Consider the following 21,462-nt stretch of genomic DNA (forward strand, 5'->3'; position numbering starts at 1 on the left):
AAGGGAATAAGTCGGGTCTGGTGTCGTGTGACATACGTTTGGGCCCGGTGACGCGCTGCGGGGGCCCGGTGACTCGCTGCGGGGACCGCGGATGTATCCCAGTGAAAAGGCTTACGAAGGGAAGGAAGTACGAAATAGTCCGCTGTGTTTTCATATTTTCGTACCGAAAGTCAGGCTTTTGACTTTTTGCCTTTTTTCTTTTCGCCCACTGTACAACGTGCTATTAGTAAAATCCTAATATAAATTGATTTATTCCAGCCCAAAATTCGTTTCATGGGCCCTTTAATACCGTGCTTATACACCTTTCACATGCAAAGCAGTTGCAACCTGTCTTGGCATGGATTCTACAAGCTCTTGGTAAGTAGCCTGAGACAGATTGTACAAGATTTGCAAGCACAGGTCTCACAATTTCTGAAGATTACGAGGAGGTGGTTTGTGAGCTCTTAGCTGGCACCCCATCATATCCCTAGATGCAGTCAATAGGATTTATATCTGATGAGTTAAAGACATTACCTAGAATTCATCATTATAATCTCCAAACCACTCCTGCACAATTCTTTCTTTGCGACATGGAGCATTGTCCTGTTATAAGATTCCAGTTCCAGTGGGGAAGATAGAAGCCATGAATGCATGTAACTGGTCATCAATGATGTTGACATAGTCCAGGGCTTTTAAGGCCCGTTCATACTCTTGCTACTCAGTAAGACCAAGAGAGATTAGACCGGTTTTTAAGCCTCTTGCAATCTTTTAGGACCAGCCCCGCTGCAGCGCATTCGGTCCCAAGACGTTGCAAGAGGCTTAAGGCTCGTTCACACTCTTGCAACCGAGTACGACCGAGAGAGACAAGACCGGTTTTTAATCCTCTTGCGACGTCTTAGGACCGGGCGTGCTGCTGCGGAGCTGGTCCTAAGACGTCGTAAGAGGATTAAAAACCGGTCTTGTTCCTTTCGGTCGTAATCGGTTGCAAGAGTGTGAACGACCCTTTATAGTGTGCTCTACAACAACCACCGATCCCTGGGACGTCCATGAGAACGTCCCCCGAAGCATAATACTGCCACCATCAGCCTGTGTACGTCCAGCGGCACGCGTGTCAAGCAACTGTTTGCCTGGAAGACAGCATACCCCTACACGGTCATCGGCGAACGTAAAAGATATTGTTTCATCCGACCAGGCAGCTCTTATGCATTGTTTCATGGTTCAGACTCGGATGTTCATGTGCCCACTGGAGTCAAAGCGCCAGAGTCCCACTAGAGCGACAAACAACCGACACTGACAAGACTTAAACACATGCAGCATGCACGTGATTGTACCTCTGGCAGGCTTGCAGTTTCTCGGTGTTCGTGAAGTAAGCACGAGTGATTGCAAGCCTGCCAGCGATACCCTCATGTGTATGATGCTCATGTTTGAGGCGTGTCGGTGTCGGTAGTTTCTCTTTGTTGCTCTCGTTGGACTCTGGCATAAGCAACGATGATGCTGTGTCCGCAGAGGCACACACAAAGGTAATTTTCTGCAGTGTCCCATATCCAACAATGTTTGATAAGCTTTGTGCTCAGATACATTCATACTTTACCTGCATTATATTCAGCCGTTAGTTGAGCCATAGGTAGCTGCCTATTTTTCCTCACCAAGTGAGAAGCCTATCATTCTACATTTTTTAATGAGGTGTGGGCGTCCAACGCCTCGGGGTCTACTTACAGTTTCACCTCCACTCCTCCACTTTTGATAGGTGCTAATGACGGCAGCTCGTGCAAAAATTTGACAAGCTTTGCAGTTTCCGAGATACTTGTTCCGAGCCTTCGGGTCATCACAATCCGCCCTTTGTGAAAGTCGTTTAAACCTGCTACCTTCTCCATTTACACACACACATAGTTGAGACAATGATTTCTCAGTATACCCAGTAGCCGTTATCTGCCATCCACGTTTCTAGATGATAAATAACGCGGATAGCACATTATTTATGAATTGAGCACACGGATGACGCATGCTCATTTCCACAGTGTAGGAGTGGTCGTAATTTTTAATGCATTAGCGTTAGTGCCCTGGTACAAGCACTGACCTTGGACTAGTTCGGACTGACTAAGTAAAGTTTGCAACGTCGCCACGTGATGGCGCTACAGACCTACCGGCTGTCAAAACACCTGCAAGCATCAGCAAATGACGGGTGTTGTGTTGGGTGCAGACATGTACAAATTACTCAAAAAAGGTAGTTAAGTAAAGTTACTGAATATCGACGCCAAAAGTAGTTGGAGTAGCGTAGAAATTACGCTTTTGTAATAGTAATTTTGTACACTACTAACTACTGCAAAAAAGTAGCGAGTTACTTTGAAGTTACTTTCGAAGTTACCTTTTATATTTTTGTGGCAGCAAAAGGAACAGCAATTTTGATCAGTGAAAAACCCTGCGAGCCTGAAATAAATGCAGTCAATTTATGACCTCCAAAATTGTTTATTCCCTCGCAGAAGCAATTGTCTTTCAAAGTTGTTATCGGATAGTTTTCCCCTTTTCTTTCTAATGACGTCCTCAGTCAAGCTAAACAGACGTTCCACCGTGGTGCAGGATGCAAAGGCAGCGTACAATTTCAGAAGCAGGCTGTGCAGGGTCGGGTAAGCGAGTGCCGGCATCTTTGGTGTCCAGGAGAAATATGCAAGGCTTGCCTCGGCTAGAGGGTCTTTGATAACGAACTCTCCTCCTTCTTGCTTTTTTCTTCGGCAAGTTGAGATTGCTATGAGTGGCTCCTCTTTATTCCCACGACGTTTGGAGAGTTCGCCGAGCGAGTGCACCTGACCGTCAACTGCGCGTCTCGTTGCAATGTTAATGCTACGTCACGTTGGGTCCAACAAAAGGATTTCCCAAGGGTGACAAGTACAACGTCTTCAACAAAGAGGAGGTCTCCCTGGCGTGGAAGGTCGGAAGGACGCGAAGGATTACATGAACAAGCGGGAAGCGGGAACGTGCTCCCATGAACGGATTATCCGTGTCTGCGTTTGTGCGCGGGGAAGTCCGGCTTCGGAAGGGAGTATGCACTGACGACGAGGCGACCATGAGAACAGGCGCCCAGCTGCGAGGTCATTCCAGTGGCGCCTACCGTGGAGCCTACCACTTGAGTCAGAACTCACTAAAGGCAGACAACATGAAAACAACACCAACGCTCGGAGTGTCCCCGTCTTTCACGGTTGCAGCTGGAGGCGTGGCGCCTGCGTGCATTACCAGATTAGGTCAATACCCGACCAAGGCTTGTTAAGCATCTCTGCCTGCGTTCGTGCGCGCCGGTGTTATGTTTTGTCTGCTCGTCGCCTCCTTGGCCCTAGGACGCCTGTGATGCAGTTTCTACGGCTGCCGAGTATAAGTGCGTGGGAACGGAATGTGAGGGGGCCCCTTGTTTGGGAAGGCCACTTCATCTGCTGACGTCTTATTTACTTCTGCGCTCAAACTTTTGTTATAAAAAAAAAATAGGCTTAGATTTCGAGAGTAGTTAATAATTTGAGTAGAAGTTACCTGAAAAACGTAGTTAAATTAAATTACTAATTACTTAAGTAAAGTTGTAATTGAAAGTTACCAAGTTACTCGGAAAGGTAGTTAAACTACAGTAGTTTGAGTAGAGTAGTTGAACTACGTCCAAGTCTGGTAGGGTGTTTAGGGGTACGGCGAGCGATGAGGAAACAGGACCAGCCAGGTTGAGGACACGAGCCAGTCTCCTCCTTTATTCCTCGTCTTCTACTTCTATAGCTGCAGCCCGTGCGTCTCTCTAAGAGCTACTAGAACATCTTCCCCTTTTAATATCTAGGAACCTAGCCGGTCGACAGGTTTTACAGTATGCCCACTCCGCTCCGCGTGGTTGGAAGGCCTGTAGATGTTGTAGGCAAGGAAGCCATGTTATTGGTAGCGAGGGATGATCCTTCACGTGCAGATTGTGCATGTGTCGTGGGAATGGGAATTGGAATCAAGTGTCCTCGATTTCTCCTCACAACTCCCCGGTCGGTCTCAACCATGTATGAACGGGGCGCTTTTGAAGGCGACGTGACGTGACCAGTTTGTCTTTGGTCTGAGACCCACACGCGTTGTCCAATGTGCAATGGCTTAAGTGGGTGTACTCCATGCCTTCTGTCGAAGTTCATTTTCTCTTTGTCCCTGCTTTGTTGCTCCCAATTCTTGAGGAGATCGGGATCCGGAGTCTTTGGATTTAGGCGAGATTTGACTGTAGGGAGTGAGGTCCTTATGCGCCTTCCCATCAGGAGCTCTGCGGGGCTGTAGCCGTTTTCGAGAGGTGTAGCTCGGTACGACTGAAGTGCGCGATAGGCGTCATCGGTCTTCTTCATACTGCGCTTGATTATTTTGACAGCAGACTTTACAAAGCCGTTACTTTGCGGAAACTTCGGGCTGGAAGTTTTATGGTGGAAGCCCCAGTCTTGTGAAAACTTAAAAAATTCTGACGAGTCAATCTTTTGAAACTGTGGGCCATTGTCACTGAACACAGTTTCTGGTGTGCCATGCCTGGCGAAGATAGATTTGAGGTGGTTGATTACGGATGTTGTTGACAGACTCGTGAGCGGCGCAACTTCTGGGAATCTAGAATAATAATCGGTGACAAGCAAATACCATTTTCCTGCGAGGTAAAACAGGTCCATGCCTACTTGTTGCCACGGTCTTTCAGGGAAAGGCGTTGGCATCAACGGCTCTCGTCTGTTGCTCGTTTCTTGGATGCACTGGTGACACCCTCGGACAAAGTTTTCTATTTGAGCCGATATGCCAGGCCACCAGACAGACTCGCGTGCGCGTGCCCGGCATTTAGTGATGCCTTGATGTCCGTGGTGTATTTTACTCAAGATGTCTTCTCTCATGGATTGGGGCACAAGAATCCTTGAGCCTTTCATTAGAAGCCCCTCATTCATAGAAATATCGGTTCGGTATTGCCAAAAGTCCTTACACGTCTGATCTGCATTGTTCTTGGTAGGCCACCCCTCAGCACAGTATCTGGTCAAGAGCTGACAGGTGACATCTTTTTCTTGTTCCTCCTGGATTTGCTGAAGTCATTTATCAGTAGCGGGGAGACTGGATTTGATGCCGTGAACGTAAGCGTCGATCTCTTCTTCCAATTCATGGCTTGGGACTTCAGCCAGAGGATGTCTGGACAAGACGTCAGCGGCGATGAGGTCTTTACCTGGAACATGTCTGATGTCATATGAGTACCTCATCATGCGTAGCTTCATGCTTTGTAGTCTCAGCGGGATGTCTTCTAAACTTTTTGTGGAAAAAATTGGGACCAGAGGCTTGTGGTCAGTTTCGATGATGACTTCCAATCCTGTGATGAGGTCACAAAACTTTTCACAGCTCCAGACCACGGCCAGCCCTTCCTTTTCAATTTGAGCATAGCGCCTCTCTGTGTTGCTGAGTGTTCTTGACGCATATGCGACTGGACGATACGTGTCGTCACTCTGTTTTTGTCGCAGAACTGCGCCAATGCCATATGATGAGGCGTCTGCCGAGATCACTGTTATTTTCTTGGGATCAAACAAAGCGAGTATTGGGGTTGAAGTGAGTTTTACTTTCAAGGCGTCAAAAGCCATCTGTTGCTCACAATCCCAGACCCAAGCGTTCTTTGAACTCAAAAGCGCCGTCAGAGGATGTGCTTTTTGGGCTAAATGCAGAATGAATTTTCCGAGATAGTTTATCATTCCTAGAAAACTCTTCAGCTCACTTACATTGGCTGGTGTTTTCATTGCCCTGATTGCCACGAGCTTGTCGTCATCAGGGTGGACCCCAGTTTGGTCTATGATGTGGCCTAGGAACTTCACTGTGTTGTGTTGGGTGTTTAGGGGTACGGCGAGCAACGAGGAAACAGGACCAGCCAGGTTGAGGACACGAGCCAGTCTCCTCCTTTATTTCTCGTCTTCTACTTCTATAGCTGCAGCCCGTGCGTCTCTCTAAGAGCTACTAGAACAACGGGGAAGGGGGGGTGCGTGCGGGTATGCGCTTTAAATGCCCTCGGAAGCTCCTGCCGCCTAAGTCGCACGCTGCACCTCCGTAGAACAATACCTCACGACTAATCTCAACGTTTGTGCGACGGCTGATGCTTCCCAATGCATGTGTGCCAGCCCAACTAATGTAGGACACATACGATGCCGCTCAACGTCATGGGGGACTGCAATGTTAACATTAGAGGCGGATCCAACCAGTGGGTGCAAGAGCGCATGTGGTCTCAATACAGACTGACGCTGTGCATGGATAATAACGAGGCCACTTCTCGCAACGGCACCACTATAGATTTGATCTTCAGTTGCCACATACATAACACTGAAGCGGCGGCATATCTGGCATGCTTCACATTGTACAGGTTGTGCATGCGCATGATCTATCTGCCGCAGAGTTAAGCACGTTCGCGGTGAATAAATAAGCACAACATAATGGCTGTTTGTTTTACGTGCATTGCGCGCACGTCCTTCATGCACGTGCTAAGTAAACTGATCTGCTTGCACCCGGGAGAAGAGGGGTTTCGGGAATGTTCACCCCGCAGAAAGGTGTCGAGAGGCTGCATTCACCATGCTTTGTTATATAGAAATGCAGTGCACAATGCTAACACATTTTTTTGAGAATTGGCGTGGCGGCATTTTCGATACCGACCCATTTCTTAACTGGTTAGTGTATGTTTCAGGAATTTTAGTAACACCTACCAGCTTATTGTTTCAAGAGGACCCCATCAAATGTAAGCTTTTAGGTGAAGGGTGAAACTACACTGACGCAACTGCGGCTTGGCGTGAATTCCAACTTTGCTTCTCCTGCAATGCAATCTGCGTCAGAACTTTCAAGGTCGATTCTAGAAAGGCAGTGCGTATACATATTGCACCGTCATTAGTCTTGTTGCCGCAGACCTTCGTGGTATGTGCTACTTGCTTTTCTGCGGTGCCACGGCTCTCCGGAGCCAAGATAACTAGTATCATAGTCACGAACGGGACAGGAACGACAGGGAGGCCCTTCAGTTTTCCCGCTACCAGTGCAAACTCCCACCTTTGTTAATGCTTCGGCATATTGTGAGTCTTGAGAGGACACACACAGCTAAAACACGAGGAAGGCAGCAAGCTTGTGCTGGAGGCCAAGCATCAGAAAGAGGCCTTGCCATTCTCATTAAGTCGGTGACCAGTTTTTATTTGATACAACTTGCTGATGCTGATGCTGATGCAACTTGCTCCTCCACTGTGGATGTAAAAAGCTTTTTACATCCACAGTGGAGGAGCAAGTTGCATCAGCACACCATCTGTCTCGTTGTCCAACAAAGAGTTGGAGCTCATGAAACTGACTATGAAGGCCCAGCACGTGCCATAGCGACCACATATCATGGCACAGGTTACACGTGCGAATTATGGTGACCAAAAATATTCTTCTTTCTTTTTTTATTCTATTAAAATATCTAGTTGCGAGTCAGCGCTCTGTTCTATCCGGTGTGTCTCTTCCCTTTTTGTCCTTTTGCGCTGTGTATTTGTCATTATGTATAACCAAAACCAACTAGCCCAACTTTCTGCTTTATTACACACACATACACCCGGAACAATTTTCAGCTTGCAAGCGGGGGTTCACACATACCTACTGGTATGCAAACGTTGGCAATGCAGGTTTCGCCCATGCAGCCTTAATCGAAGATGAGTGGTGCCCGGCTACCCGGGTTTCCCACCGTCTGGGAGCCCCACGGCGCGGACTCCCTGGTGGAGCTCTGCGCGCGCAGGGTCCTGGCGGAGCCGCGCCTACTGGCCTCGCTGCCCCTGGGGCTGCCCACCGCTCTCGGGGAATGCCTGGCCAGCTCCTGCCAGGCGCCGCTGGGGGCGCTGCTCCGGACGGTGCGGCTGGAGAGGCTGGACCTCGCCGGGCGGTGCCCGTCGGACGCGGAGCTGGCATTGGTGGCGGAGCAGCCGCTGCGCCAGCTCGAGATGGCCCACTGCTCGGGCCTGACGCCGGGGGTTCTGCCCCTGCTGTCCCGGTTGGGCCCGACGCTACGCTGCCTGTCCCTTCCCGGGGACGTGCTGGAGGGCGAGAGGTGGGGGTCTCGGCCGTTCCTTAACCGCTCCTCCGGATTGCCACGCTCGATCGGCCGGGACGTTCCGAAGCAAACGCCGCAACCTCTATAGCATTTACAATCGTGTCACGTGTGTTGCCGATCAATCATGGTTAGCAGCAAGGTCCTGGTCCCTTGTCCTCTTGTGCCCCAGCTGTAACTTATTGTCCCTTAACTGTCCCTCGGTTGTCTCCCGATTATCCCTCGATTGTTCCTCGACTGTCCCTCAACTGTGTTCAGGAAAATACCATGGGCGTCTGTATAACTTTTTTTTTTAACGGCTGCAAATCCTATTTCTTATGTGGTGGGGGGGAGTATGCAATTTGTTTTAGACGATTTAGAGTCCTTTCGTCATATTCTGCTTTTAGCAACGGAAATAAGAGTAATTTGCACTGTCAACTTTGATGGCGTTGGTTTCGTGAATACGATCCACCGTGCTTAATATACATACCATGGAGCTTGTTGTTCACTTTTGATAATCCTAGTCACACCATCACGGGCGAGAATTATGAAGCCACAATCACACCGCTCGTATGTCGCAAAAAGAAACAAACACGGTATTCGCTGCAGACACGATGGCGAGCATGTGCGGACATGCCTCGAGCATTTTCGAAGCATGTTTCTTTCCTACATTTACGTGTGTTTTCCTCATGTCTGCACACAATTCTTTTTATGGATAGTGCGACAGGACCATCTTTTAAGAAAGAAACACGCCTCGTACAGCGTCTGCAGACAATCTTTCGAATGACGTGCTACCACTGTGACCGCGACATAAGAGTACGCCACCCAAACGTCTCCTCGTCAGTATCCCCAGAATCCCGATGGGGAGAAGTTGGGATTCTGCCCCTTTGCACCCATGTCCAGGCGCCCATGACATAAAGCATTATATTGGGCCGCTTTAACCTTTTGCCTATTAGTAACGAGCGTCGCTCGTGCTTTCCCTCACGGACCGTAAAGTCCGACCACGAGTGTCGCTTGTTTTTCACTTTCAGTGCTTGTTTAGAGCGCCCCCCGGGAGATGGGAGAATCACCCCTGTTGCTACATTTACCTTTGGTTGTTGGCTCATTCGTTTCGCTGTTTAACAAAAAAACAGCCGAGAAAAAAAAAAAAAGTGTGTGCTTGTAAGCGTTGCGCCAAAGCATTGTGGCTTTGGCACGGAGGTCCGCCTTAGCCACCGAAGAGATATAATACTTTCTTTTTGAAGTGATTAACGCTCGGGCATATCTGACAATGTATCCTGCAGCTTGTTTGATTTTTTCGAATCGTATGATAGTTCGATGGACAATAATGAGAATGATGCGAATCGTGCGAGCATTCCATCAACTTTGGCGTCTGCATGTCAGTGAAACTGTAAGGAACTACTGAAGAGAATCAGAAGAGCGGAAGTCCTGACTTAGACCAAGATACCACACCTAAAGAAAGCAAATGTTGTTGTCTTATTCTTATCCATATTGCATCTTCAATATAAAATTTCGCTGTACGTTCCTTGAAAAAAAAAAAGAACTTATTGGCAAGGGGCTAAGGGGCTACTCTAGTCAATTCTCCAAAATTTCAGGTAATGGTTCATTAGTATATATCCCGAGGTAGTAATAAAAGGTTCTATACATCGTTTCTTTAAAAAAAAAATATATTTTTTGCGTAATCTTAATTTAAGGGGCGACTACAAAAAAAATTTTGGCGCTTAATTTATGGTCTATGCGTGCCCTGAAAAGCAGTATCACATCGGACACACCAATATCTTGTTAAAAAAGACACAAAAAGGAATTTTAAAATGAATTAAACGATTAGCAGAGAATGAATTAAACGATTAGCCCACAAAGTGCGTGAGCTTAGATGCAAGACTGTAGCATACAGTAGCTCTTTTTTCCCTAAAACGATTTCCCAATGGAATCGGTTGCCTTCAACCATAGCGTCTGTTATAGACAATGATGCTTTTTATGCTGCCCTAGAAACAGTCACGTCATTCGATTGAAAAGGTTCATAGCATGATTCTAATAATGTTTTTGTAAAACTTGTTGCAATCTGCTCCGTGTGTCGCGATAGTTGTGACTTTGTTGTTTCATGATCGCGAAATCCTTTTTGTTCGATTGGTTGTCTTTTTATGAGTGTTTCCAATGTAGTACCTGTGACTTCATACTTGATTTTTTGTGTATAACCCCCCCACTGTAATGCCGAAAGGCGCTGTGAGTATCAAATAAATAAATAAATAAAATAAATAGCACCTGGTGGGTGTCGCTAATGCCTCGTTTGGGATGCTTGTCTAGGAACCTTGACAGGTAGTGACGATAACTGTCTCGCCTCTGGCCACGACGAGAGAAGAGCTGAAGGAGGAACTCCCCTCTCCCCGAGAATCTTTTTTATGTATTCCAGAAGTCGCTATTGTCCCTCTACAAAGTTATAGAAGATTAACCCGTCACTTAAAATTCATACAAAAGCAACCGCTTCGGTGGCTGGAGCGACTAGGCCATCCTCTCAACGTCAGCCTCGCCGCAGCTTTGCTCGTCCCGAGACGAACTACATCACGATTGCGTCGGATGTCACGTGCTTTCTGCTGGCTGCTCTCCGAGCGTTTGACAGAGTGGGCCGTTCATAACGAAAAATACAGCCACCAGGCTCCAAATACAAACGTATGATTGTCATTTACGGATATTGTGGATCATATTCAACCCATTTTTGAACACGACGGGTGCATTTCAAATTTTGTCTAAGTATCTCGTTTAAAGCTCACCACAAACCGAAACCGAAACTATGCCTGCGGCAGGCAATATTGCCCAAAAATTGTGATGTCACGTACCAGGCACGCGGGCAGGTGCAATCTGGTGCAAGGGCACAAGTGTCGTCTGCTACGATCGCAGTGTGCTACGCTCGACGACACTTTCAGTTCTGCGGCTGCAGCTTGTGTTTTAGCTCAGAAAAAGGAAAGTTTTTCCGAGGGCTTGTTTTGAAAACATGAGTAGAAAGTGAAGTTCAGTAAACCACACGTAAATATGTCGCAACGGGTTCGTAGAAGTATGCTGTGCTCAACGTCACAAACAGGCTCTCTTGTATGCGATGGACGCTGCCGGCGATGGCTCATGCGCACACGGGAGCAGACAGGCACATGCGCTTTCCGCGAATCACGTGGTCAATGATGGGTGCGCTGTTAGAACTGCCTGTAGGCTTTGTTTAAAAAAGTACAAAACATGCAAACAAATCTCCCAAGAACCCTTAGCATGATGTAGGTAGCGGAGGGTGGGCTGTGCCAACACGGTGGCAGCGACTGCGCTGTTGGCTTTGCCGTGGCTTGCCCGCTAGGATTAGCAGATTTTGGTAATTTCGCGTACCTCAAGCTTTGTTTGCCAGTTTCATCCACTTCTAAGGTGAATTAGAATGAAATATTTGAAGTGTGGTCTATGTAGGCGATACTCGAGAGAATTGCATTGTAAGATAATCAGAGTTGCCTTCGAATAAGCTGCATGTCGCGGAACGCTCACACTACTGTGCCCGAACGTATCTGCATCTGCTTAGAAAACGTGATGCGCAGTAACGTTGTGTAATGTTGTTGCAACACAGTGTGCAATAGTTGCAACACAGTTTAAAGGCCAATTCACACGCTTGCATTTGAGCGCAATCACTGGCGTTAAGATGGTTTGCGACCACTTACAATGACAAAGCATGCTAGCACTGTTTGTTGGTTCGGTCTGGAACACTAATGACAAACATATATATTTTTATAATTTCTTTATGTATAATTCCTTCACTATGAGCTTTGAATAATTCTCACAATGTTATAAGCGATCATATCATAGATTGTGCACGGATTGCATCTCAGCAAATGCTGCAAAACCTTCAGTGTAGTCATACGCGGATCGCAAATGCTTCGGGACTACCCGACAGATTGTGCCAGTGTGTTTTCTCGTCGTAGGTGGTTACGGGCAAGCGCCGCGCTCTAGAACAGACTCGACCGCAAAACCGTGAACCAGCCTTAATGTTGTTGCAAGGCATAATGTTGCTGCAACGCAATGTGACGTGCTCCCCGGCAGCCCCGAGGGCCCCGACCTGTCCCCTCTGGCGTCCCTGAGCTGGCTGGAGCGCCTGAGCCTGGGCAGTCCCCAGCTGGGCAGTGGCCAGCTGGGGCCCCTGCTGAGCGTCCTGCCCCACCTGAGCCAGCTGGACCTGTCCCACTGCGGGGACTTGGGGAACCTGTCCTGCCTGTCCGGCCTGGCCCCGTCCCTGGCCTCGCTGGTTCTCTTCGACGTGCCCCGGCTACACTTGGCCAGGGAAGCCCTCTGCCGACTCACCAGGCTCAGGTGAGCCACCCCTGTCTCGCTCTGTCCTTTCTGTGGACTGTGGTGCGCTTTGCAATCAAAATGGCGATGTTGGTGAGTCTACGGGAGACATGTACATCGTGGGAAGGAAGCGTAAGAAGAGTGAAAAGAAGGGTCGTCCCATTCGCATTTCTCCCTTTCTCATTTTACCCCATCTCATTCGGACCTTCTCGTTTGAACCTTCTTAAAACATCCAAAACAGTGTTTTGTATTGGGGCCTATTTGCATGTGGTTCCGTTCGCACTATGACCAAATAAGAAGGTGTGCGTTTTCAGCCCTGGCTCGTAAAGCCCTCTCCGGTCAATTTGAAAGAAAAATAGAGTATGGAATGGGGGGACAAACCAATCCGAGTGCATCCTGCCGTTTCCCTGGAAAAGAGGGACATGTGAAGCCGTGCTATGCCACAAAGGAGCGGTTGCACGTTTTATTGCCCAGCACCTGTGACTACTTCAAGCCAATTGCCACGTGGCACAATGTTATATGGTAAAGGAACGATGCAAAGAAAGAAAAAGACGTGTTCACTTCAGGCAGCACATTGAAATTACCGTACCTTAGTTTTCACAAATTGTGAATTCCCCGAGCTTACGTTGATAGTTTTTAGAATGTTTGCATAATACCGTAATATATTGAGCATGTGCCCGTGTCATAAAAGCACCCACCTGCTACTACTTTTGAAATGTTTTAGAAATAAACAAAGGACATACCAAGTGCTCACTGCAGCCTTCTGCACCCACCTAGCCGACCGAGATGCTCTGCCTTGTCAGCTGCTCGTCTGAGCACGCCAGTGCTTAGCGAAAACGCGTGCCGTGCCCAATGAAAACCGGTGGAGCTTGAGCCGGCGCGAAGTGGTGAAGCCCACCTCATCATATACGCCTTCTGCATTTTTGCTCTTGCACCCAACAACATTGCATTGCATATACATTTAGACTGTAGGAAGTTGATCATCCCCGGCATGGCGTCCGGTGTCTCTGCCATAAACAAGAAATTTCGCCAGTGCGGTACCACTGCTAGCCGGGTGCTTTTAGGGGGGCGATGCAAGAATATTAACTATGAAAGAATTTGCATTTTAAATTTTTTTATTGTTTATCTTACCAAAAGGAATTGTGAAACCACCTCGTTCTTTTTAAAGAGCAGGAATATTTCGCGATTTGCAGCCGCAAGGGAACTAAGAAGCGAAGGCAACCTGGGTGCATCGTAATAAGTTGGCAAGATGTGCCATTATCTGCTAAATTTGAATATTGTCATTTCAACACGAGTAAATGCGTAAAAAGCCTCATATCATCGGCAAAGTTGTACTGTATTCAGTTTTAGTGGCGCCATCTGCCCGAGGTGAACAAAACCATTCCTCTCTCGAGTTTTGCCGCGTCGCTGCAACGTCAGTTCGACTTCCTTATGACAAGACAAGCACTCTTCGGTTCTCTCCCCCCCCCCCCGTCCCCGCCCTTTTCCCCTCACTACATCACTCAGACCAACCTTCAAGCTCATTATGTGAATCGCAAGCAGAGGCAGAATACGCTGGAGGCTCTGAAACAGAACCCAGCCGGATATTCTGTGTCCCCAGTGCACCTTGCTACGTGTCACTGTGCAAGTGACTCGGAAGGCGGTGTAAGGCTCGCTCCATACAGAGAAATTTCTCCCAGCAACTTGTCGTTGCAACACCAGCAACACGGGCCCCCGCGTTCGCACGCAGCAACTGAATTGCTATGATTTATTTGTATCATCATTCAATCCTAATTTTCTTGCACTATTTAGACACACTGCTACTCACTGTAAATGTCTCTTTATATCTTTGAACGGTGTTGAAAGTACTAACTCATCTTTCTGAAATGACTTATTTTAAAAATTGAACCATTTCAAACCAAACCCAAGTCTTTAGTTGTCATCATCACCACCACGGGGGTGTCATGGGAAAATATAGCGTCCTCGATTGGCTGCCACCACTTCCAAGTCTCTAAGCGGTCCTAGTTGCTTGTTTGTTCCGAGCCAGACGTGATTCTAGCAATTCATTATGCAGCACGAGGTTGAAGGGAAAGCCGGGGAGCAACTTATCCAGCAACACTGAAATTGCCGAAAAAGTTGCAGGCCTAAGAGCCAAAAGTGATCGGGAGGCACCCAAAACTTCAATTGTTCGAGAATTGTTTTTATAAAAAAGAACTAACGGACGCAGGCAAAATTGGTTTTCAGTTCTTTACTCCAAAAGCGTTGGGGAGCAACTCCCACAATTATTGAACCGAAGTCCACAAATTGTTGCACGGCCCCTTTGGAGTGCATCACGCAGTAGTGGTGCACGAACGCACACCTGTATGGTGCTCGTCCAGATCGTTAACGGGCGGGGGTGCGGATTGCGCCAAGAATCTCTGGGGTCTGCAGCACGAGCTTTCGCTTCACAGGCCCAGAGCTGCAGTGCGTTTGATACACTCGGTTGCCAAACCCCCCAGTTTTTGCGATTACTGCCGCGAACCGTTCTTTTGGACTCCGATAATTCGGACTCGTTCTATATTTCGGACCTAAAGGCGGAACCGTGACTTACGCCATAGAAATAGTGTATATTCACGACCAATGTTTCGGACAACTTGAAGTCCGAAAGTTCGATAATTCGGACAAAATCGTCGCGAGCGATCAGCGGAAAACAACATCGAGAAGCGGCCATTTTGAATTCTATGTTGGCTGCTAATGGATTGGCTTGGTATGGCAGCGCTACTTGAGCACTCCTGAGTCCTACCGCTAGGTGACGCTATGCTAGCCCTTTTTTTCCCATTTAGCTGCACGTCATCATCATCGTCATTAATATCATTTTGCTTTGTTTTTCGTTCCTTCGCATCTCCAGTTGCCATTTTGCGCTCGTGGATTTGCGCCTCTGATCTCGTTCGGACAACGCTGGCTTGGACGTCATGGCCCCATCTGTTTGTTCTTCTGCTACTCGACCATAACGCTAGAAAAGAAGGCAGCGATTCTCAAGCTAATAGAAAGCTGTTGAACGGAGACGGAGGCGTAACCTAAAACAAGGCATGCAGGCGTAACCTGAACCAAGGCACTATTTACATCTTTTTTAAGCCCACTTGGAAGTAATAAAGGCAAGTTTTTCAGTCTGTTGATTTTTCGGACTGCTCTATTATTCGGACGTTCTTTCGGTCCCAGCGAAGTCCGAATAATCGGTCGGCGACTGTATCTTCACTTTCGGGCCGAGTGCTTGCTCATTATTTTACAGTAACCCACTCTCACTGAGGACAATTTCAGTGTGAAGCTCAGTGATGCACGCTTTCTATTGATAGACATTCTGTTTTCATTAGCTGACTTTGCCGTAGTTTTCTGATGTGTTGGCGAGATGGTCGGCACTGACGGGCCTGGAAAGAAAAATAGTTCAACTTGTCTCGATCATATCTCTCAAACTTGATGCGCAGAATGCGTTGCAAATGAGCTATAGGCACGTCTGTCTGTGTGGCAACGCGTGGCGTCATGAGGTCACACAACTCCGTGACGTCGTATGTCACGGAGTTGACATACGACGTCACGTGCCGAATAGAACAGAATTCGATTGGCTATTCGTAATAACCGAATATTCGCCCATCCCTAATATATTCCCTACGGGGCTATATTGTTAATGTGATCTGTGTCTCAGTCGAGCGTAATGCTCGAGTATAATGTGTCGCTTTTTTCATGAGCCCCAGCCCTATAGCACAATCTGCGGTAGAACTGTAGCGGGTCGCTTCCTCCGGTTCTGCAGGCACCTGGACGTATCGCAGTCGCGTGAAAAGCAGGGCGAGTACCCGCAGCCGAGCGAGTGGCTGCTGGCCGTGGTCTCGAGCCTGCCCCTGCTGGCCTCCCTGGACATCTCAGGCACCAACCTGGCTGGCACAGGGGTCCTGGCCGGGTGGGTGACACTCCGCTTTTGCCACGTGCACATTCGCGTCACTCAGTGTGCTTGCTGCATTGCAACGAAGAGCTTGACACTTTCCTGAACACTCAATCTGGTTCAACCTGTGAAAAAGATGTTCCAGAACCTCCTTACCTTTTCCAGCTGATTCTTCTCCCTCCTAAGTTTTCTTTCCTCTCTTTATATTGCCGCTGACAACCATAGTGGCTCAACTAAGGGTTACACCAGGAACAAGGGACCACTCGAGGTTCCTAATTGAGGGCCCTGGAGGTGCGCAACGAGTCAGTCCAGGAACTCCTGGAGAGTCACTTGAAAGTCTCTGGCTTGACCTTTATTTGCAGGCAGTGCGACCTAGAAGACAACTCCCATACCTTTTTTCCTCGGTGGAGAAGAGGCATGGGACCTGTCTTCTGAAGGGTGGATTCTTTCGTGGGCGAACGAGAATCCACCTTTCAGGCTGGCCTAAAGATAATCGACTCCTACACTCGCTCTCTTGAAAAGTCGGAGGGCGTCACCATCTTTAACTCCCACTTGAACGAAGCTGAAGCCCCCCGTGCCCTCATTCAATCGAACATGGCAGACAGGCTCATTCCCTGCCGCAAAGCCATACGCATCCTCGGGTTTATGTGGCGATGAGACGGAGAGGACATTGACCGGTTGGGACGCAACCTAACCCAGGTTGGGCAGATCACCCACACGATGACCCGTGTCAGTAAGACTTTCGGGTCTTCGCGAACATGGACCGGTCAAGATCGCGGAGGCAACCATCAGCTCGTGCATTACGTATGGCTTCCCCGTTTGTCGCCCTCACCAACAGCCATAACCGCTGCTTCGAAGCTGCGCTTTGTAGATGCCATTGCATTGAAATGGGAGTACCCTGGTATGCACGGAGCATTCTTGTCCAAGCGGCTGCCTCATGCAACACCCTCGAGGAAAAACTGCAAGCACATTGGGAGGCCCGACAACATTGCCTCGGTGCCTCTCGTCGAGGCTGCAACGTTGTCCATGCTCTGGCCTAAGATGTCCAGAGCCTCCTTACTCTGCCTCCCACCCATCTGCCGTGGAATGCCATCTCTGGACTCACTATCCTGCCCGCGCCCCTAAATATGGATCCGAAAGCCCACCAGAGACGCTGCCAAACCGGAGCCAACTACCTTGCCACTCCCCCGCATGACATGTACCATGTGGACACTGTTCATACCCCGGTCGGAACCACCGGGGCGATTGTCGGGCTTTTTGATAACATTGTGCGTCATCACACAACAGTTCCATCCCCCACCGACTCTGAAATCCTCGGCATAACTGAAGCCTTTCGCCTCCCCTCCCACACCTCCCAAATCGTAACTGTTCGAGGCAATAGCCGAAATGCCGTTTGGGCTTTCGCGCAGAATGCCCTCCCACCCCATATTTATGGCACGTTAGCTTCTCGAGTGCACACTCAACCCACCCCATATGTCCTACTGGAGTGGGTGTGTGGTCACGAGGGAATCTTGGGTAATGAGCAAGCTCATACCCTTGTTCGTGAAGCATGTACACCGAGCGCCCCCCCCCCCCCCCCCCCCATCGTGGCCGAACACCCATTGCGTTAAGACGCACCGTGTAGAGCACTGAAAACAGCGACGCATGCACCTGAGTGACTTACTCCAATATGCACGCACCCTCCTCTCGTCGGGCCCTTCCCTCATCAGACAGACCCAAACGCTCACCCTTCCCAACGACACCGTCCGTGTTGAACGACGTCGCGGCTACCTACCCTTTCAGGTGTGCGGGGCTATGCCAATGTTGTCCACACCTATTGGACCTGTCCCAACACACAGTCATCCCCATACCACATGACCTCTTCCCTCCTCACCCCTTCATGCCCGTTAGCTGGGAGAGCTGGGCCACCCAGGCCAGGATGCACAACCTACACTCTGGCTCCTACTAGCGTCCCACATCCTTTACATTCGAGGGACCAGGCCGCCGACCCTATTGCTGGCATTTTCCCGATGCCGACAACACACGACGGACGATGATGCGGACCGAGTGATAAAAGTTATTTATCTCTCTATCTCTTTAAAAGCCATCACTAGTGAAACTTTACAGTGCCTTCTGGCTCACGTCGGCGTTGCTAGAACGTCCCCGATGAGTTAGTGCACTTAGTTAGTGCCAACATGCAGGCATCTACCGTTGTGCCGTGTAGTACTCTCACTCGGCTTCGGCGTGCTTGCCGCAGGTTGGGGACCCTCTTACATCGACAGAATTGCTGGCTTAGTTTTCTAAGTGGTGTTGTCCTTTCATAGGTGACTTATTGAAGATTGTGCAGGTATTTACTCACATACCTTATAAATTTTCGGTCATTCCGAGAGTTCAGAGTTGCTTTGAGAGTCATGGCGGAGTCCCTTCTCAGTCTCACTCCGAGGGCCACTCTAGAGTCACTGCAATAGTCACTCCGTAGTCACTCCAGAGTTCGAAGTGACTATAGTTACTCCGACAGTCACTCCAGAGTTGCATTGAGAGTCACCGTAGAGTTGTTTTGAGAGTTGTTCTAGAGTCGTTCAGAGAGTCCCCAGAGTGACTCTGCAATGCAACGCACGTGGACAGGGCGACGCCTGTGGGCCAGGAGGGCTCCCAGCTGACGGACATCCCGGGCCTCCAGCCGCGGGTGGGCAGGCCCCTGGACTTCTTGGGACTGCTCAACACGGCCCACGAGGCCTGCTACAGGCACCACATCCCGGCAACCAGGGTGAGACGCTGGCAGGGGCTGCTCACAGTGACGACTGGGAACACATTCCCCAAACCCTGGAACGAGTCTCCAACTTTTTTTTTTACCGCGTCCTAAATGGAGGTCTCTCGATTTCCACGTGACGACATCCTAAAAGTGTCACGTGGTTCCCGACGATCCTGGTGGGGTCACAGCAGCGGCGGTAGATGTGGCAGACGCCTTTTTGGCCGCAGGTTGCTCCCCAGCTTGACTGTCCACGGAAGCTTTAGCAGCCAGGAGTTGGGATGCCGCAATGAAAGTTACGCTTGGATTTGCTCATACTTTTTGCCTGGATTTCTAACACCAACCGCTAGAATTGCGACATTTGGCTTCTGTGACATCCTTTCCTGCCGCTTCTGGACCGCTTGTGATGTACAAGCAGTGTGGAACGCTAAACACACCGGTCGAAGGCATGTTCCAGGTGCCATGCGTGAACCGCTGGAGTGGTGTTCTCAACGGTGCTCCTTCTCCATCACCTCGGACCTGGCTATTTTCAATCATCATCATTAAAGACACACTTAAAGGCATGCAACACTAAAGCACCGCATGAGTGCTGTGTTAGCCTTCGGCCGGAAATCGTGTTCTCGCCAACTGGACATGGCTACCAGCCAAACGCTGACATAGTACTCTTGTTCAATCTCTGCCCCACGCTGGCTTTCGGTACTGACTGTGATGACGCGAAATAAAAGGGCGGACGCAGAATTTCTTGAGCAATGTTGTAATTAGGAAAAAGGATAATTGCTAATAAAAGCCATCTGCGTGACATTTGGGAGGTCTGGCACGGCGCGATAAAGTCCAATTAATGAAAGATTCATCTCACTTGGCGTATTCTCATTCTCGCGCCGCTTGTCGGCGGCAATGTTCCGTCCTGTCGTTCTTGCACTTCACTTCATCTTCGAGACTTGCAGACTGGACGGTATTTTTCTACGCTCATCCGTGACTTGCCGCTACAGCAACGGCTTCTTCTCTTCACCTCGCGGTTTTCTTTTTCATTCATACTACGGCGTCCCAAACGCGTCCCCAAGTGGTGAGTATAGCCTCCTGTTCCACCCATCCACCAAAAGTTGCCCCGAATTGGCAACAAACGACGTCGCAAAAGCCGGAATGTCACGCTATTGGACGTTTCCTTCCCGGCGGTTGGCTGTAGAAGCCCGGCAAAACGTACGAGCGGTTGCGAGTGTCGCTGTCGTTGCGGAGTCCAAACTCCTGGCTGCTGAAGCTTCCATGTACTGTCAAGCTGGATAGCGACCTGCAGCAAAACGGGGGTCTGCCACATTCGTCACCGCTGTCACGACACCGCCACGATCTCGGCCGGCGACGACGGGACACTTCTGCGACGTCATCGGGCGGAAATCGAGGGACCACTTTTTAGGGCGCAGTAAAAACGCCGGTCTGAGATGCATTGCAGGCACCATACGAATACCCACCTCGTCATGGTGAGGTTTGAGATCTAGCACTACGGCCTCGTTATCCTGGGGCGCAGGGCTGGTTCTGGAGCGCAGACTCGGGTGCCAACGTCCTCCTCTTTTCCGCAGGTTGCCGGAGATGCCAGCGAGGAGCAAGTGCTGGTGGCGGCCCAGGTGTACCGGGACCGGCCGGAGCTGCTCCAGAAGGTGCTCAACGACCTGTTCCACGTGTTCCGCTACGAGGCGTGCAGCCAGCCCAGGCTGGCCCTGGACGTGGTCATGGCCGCCATGGCCAGGCACCTGCCGCACAAGCACATCCAGATTGCCGGCAGGTGCGTCTCTCGCCCTCTCTCTGGCATCGTCTGCGACAGGAGATGCCTCTGCCTTTGGCCGGGAAGGCAGCATGACAGAAAACCTGAAAATCCCACGCCGAACAAGGAAAATCAAGTTATAGAATGAACGCCGCATGATTGTCGATAGGGTAAAGGCTCCTTTTAGCAACGTCATATTTTTTTAGAAATATTCGTACAGTAAAAGCTCGTTAATTAAAACATGGCAGGGATACTAAAATAGTACTATGAGACAAAGTTTTAACTAGTGGAGGTCGATATCAAGTGTGCTGCAGTCAGTGCCTGGTAGACTTGGGGATGCTCAGAATTGCCACCTTTTATCAGCCAAAAACACTCGCATTTATCTGCTCATTTTCTTTGAAAGCAATGGTCATTTGGTTTTGTATATGAATTGAGCGTTAAGTGAAGCGCATAACTTGAACGATGCAGTGCTATTTGGTTCGAACAGGGTGGTGAGTCATGCCCGGACTCCACTGGCATTTGTGCCTCTTCCTAGCTGATGCAGTCCACAATAGTTATTAAGGCGAAAGCCTTATATGTCTCATTGTTCAGTCGCCCTTCATAAAACACGTCGGTAACACGAAAGGTACCAAAGCAAAAGGTACCAATGAAACAGTGCCGAAATTTCGTCGTCAGGGAGCGCACTGTCTGGAGGTTCGCTATCACCGGGACCACAGCCAACGCCACGATCCGAGTGAGCCAATGAAACTGCGCCCAAAGTATGTCATCAGAGAGCACGC

The 21,462-nt window shown here is 49.2% G+C and overlaps 1 protein-coding gene across 2 annotated transcripts in view; it reads left to right on the top strand.

Annotated features, from left to right (window-relative positions):
- LOC8031162 (protein zer-1 homolog) overlaps positions 1-21,462 on the top strand; it is a 78,442-nt gene that overhangs the window by 15,283 nt on the left and 41,697 nt on the right. For both annotated transcript variants that reach the window (XM_040213222.1, XM_029995241.3), the window contains exons 2-6: positions 7,605-8,023; positions 12,065-12,331; positions 16,074-16,220; positions 18,807-18,948; positions 20,502-20,704. In XM_040213222.1, the coding sequence (XP_040069156.1) occupies positions 7,632-8,023; positions 12,065-12,331; positions 16,074-16,220; positions 18,807-18,948; positions 20,502-20,704 (1,151 nt within the window). In that variant the 5' untranslated portion in view covers positions 7,605-7,631. The remainder of the gene's footprint in view (positions 1-7,604; positions 8,024-12,064; positions 12,332-16,073; positions 16,221-18,806; positions 18,949-20,501; positions 20,705-21,462) is intronic.

This window comes from Ixodes scapularis, unplaced genomic scaffold, assembly GCF_016920785.2.
Source record: "Ixodes scapularis isolate PalLabHiFi unplaced genomic scaffold, ASM1692078v2 PGA_scaffold3__209_contigs__length_174095766, whole genome shotgun sequence".
Classification (NCBI taxonomy): Eukaryota; Metazoa; Arthropoda; class Arachnida; order Ixodida; family Ixodidae; genus Ixodes; species Ixodes scapularis.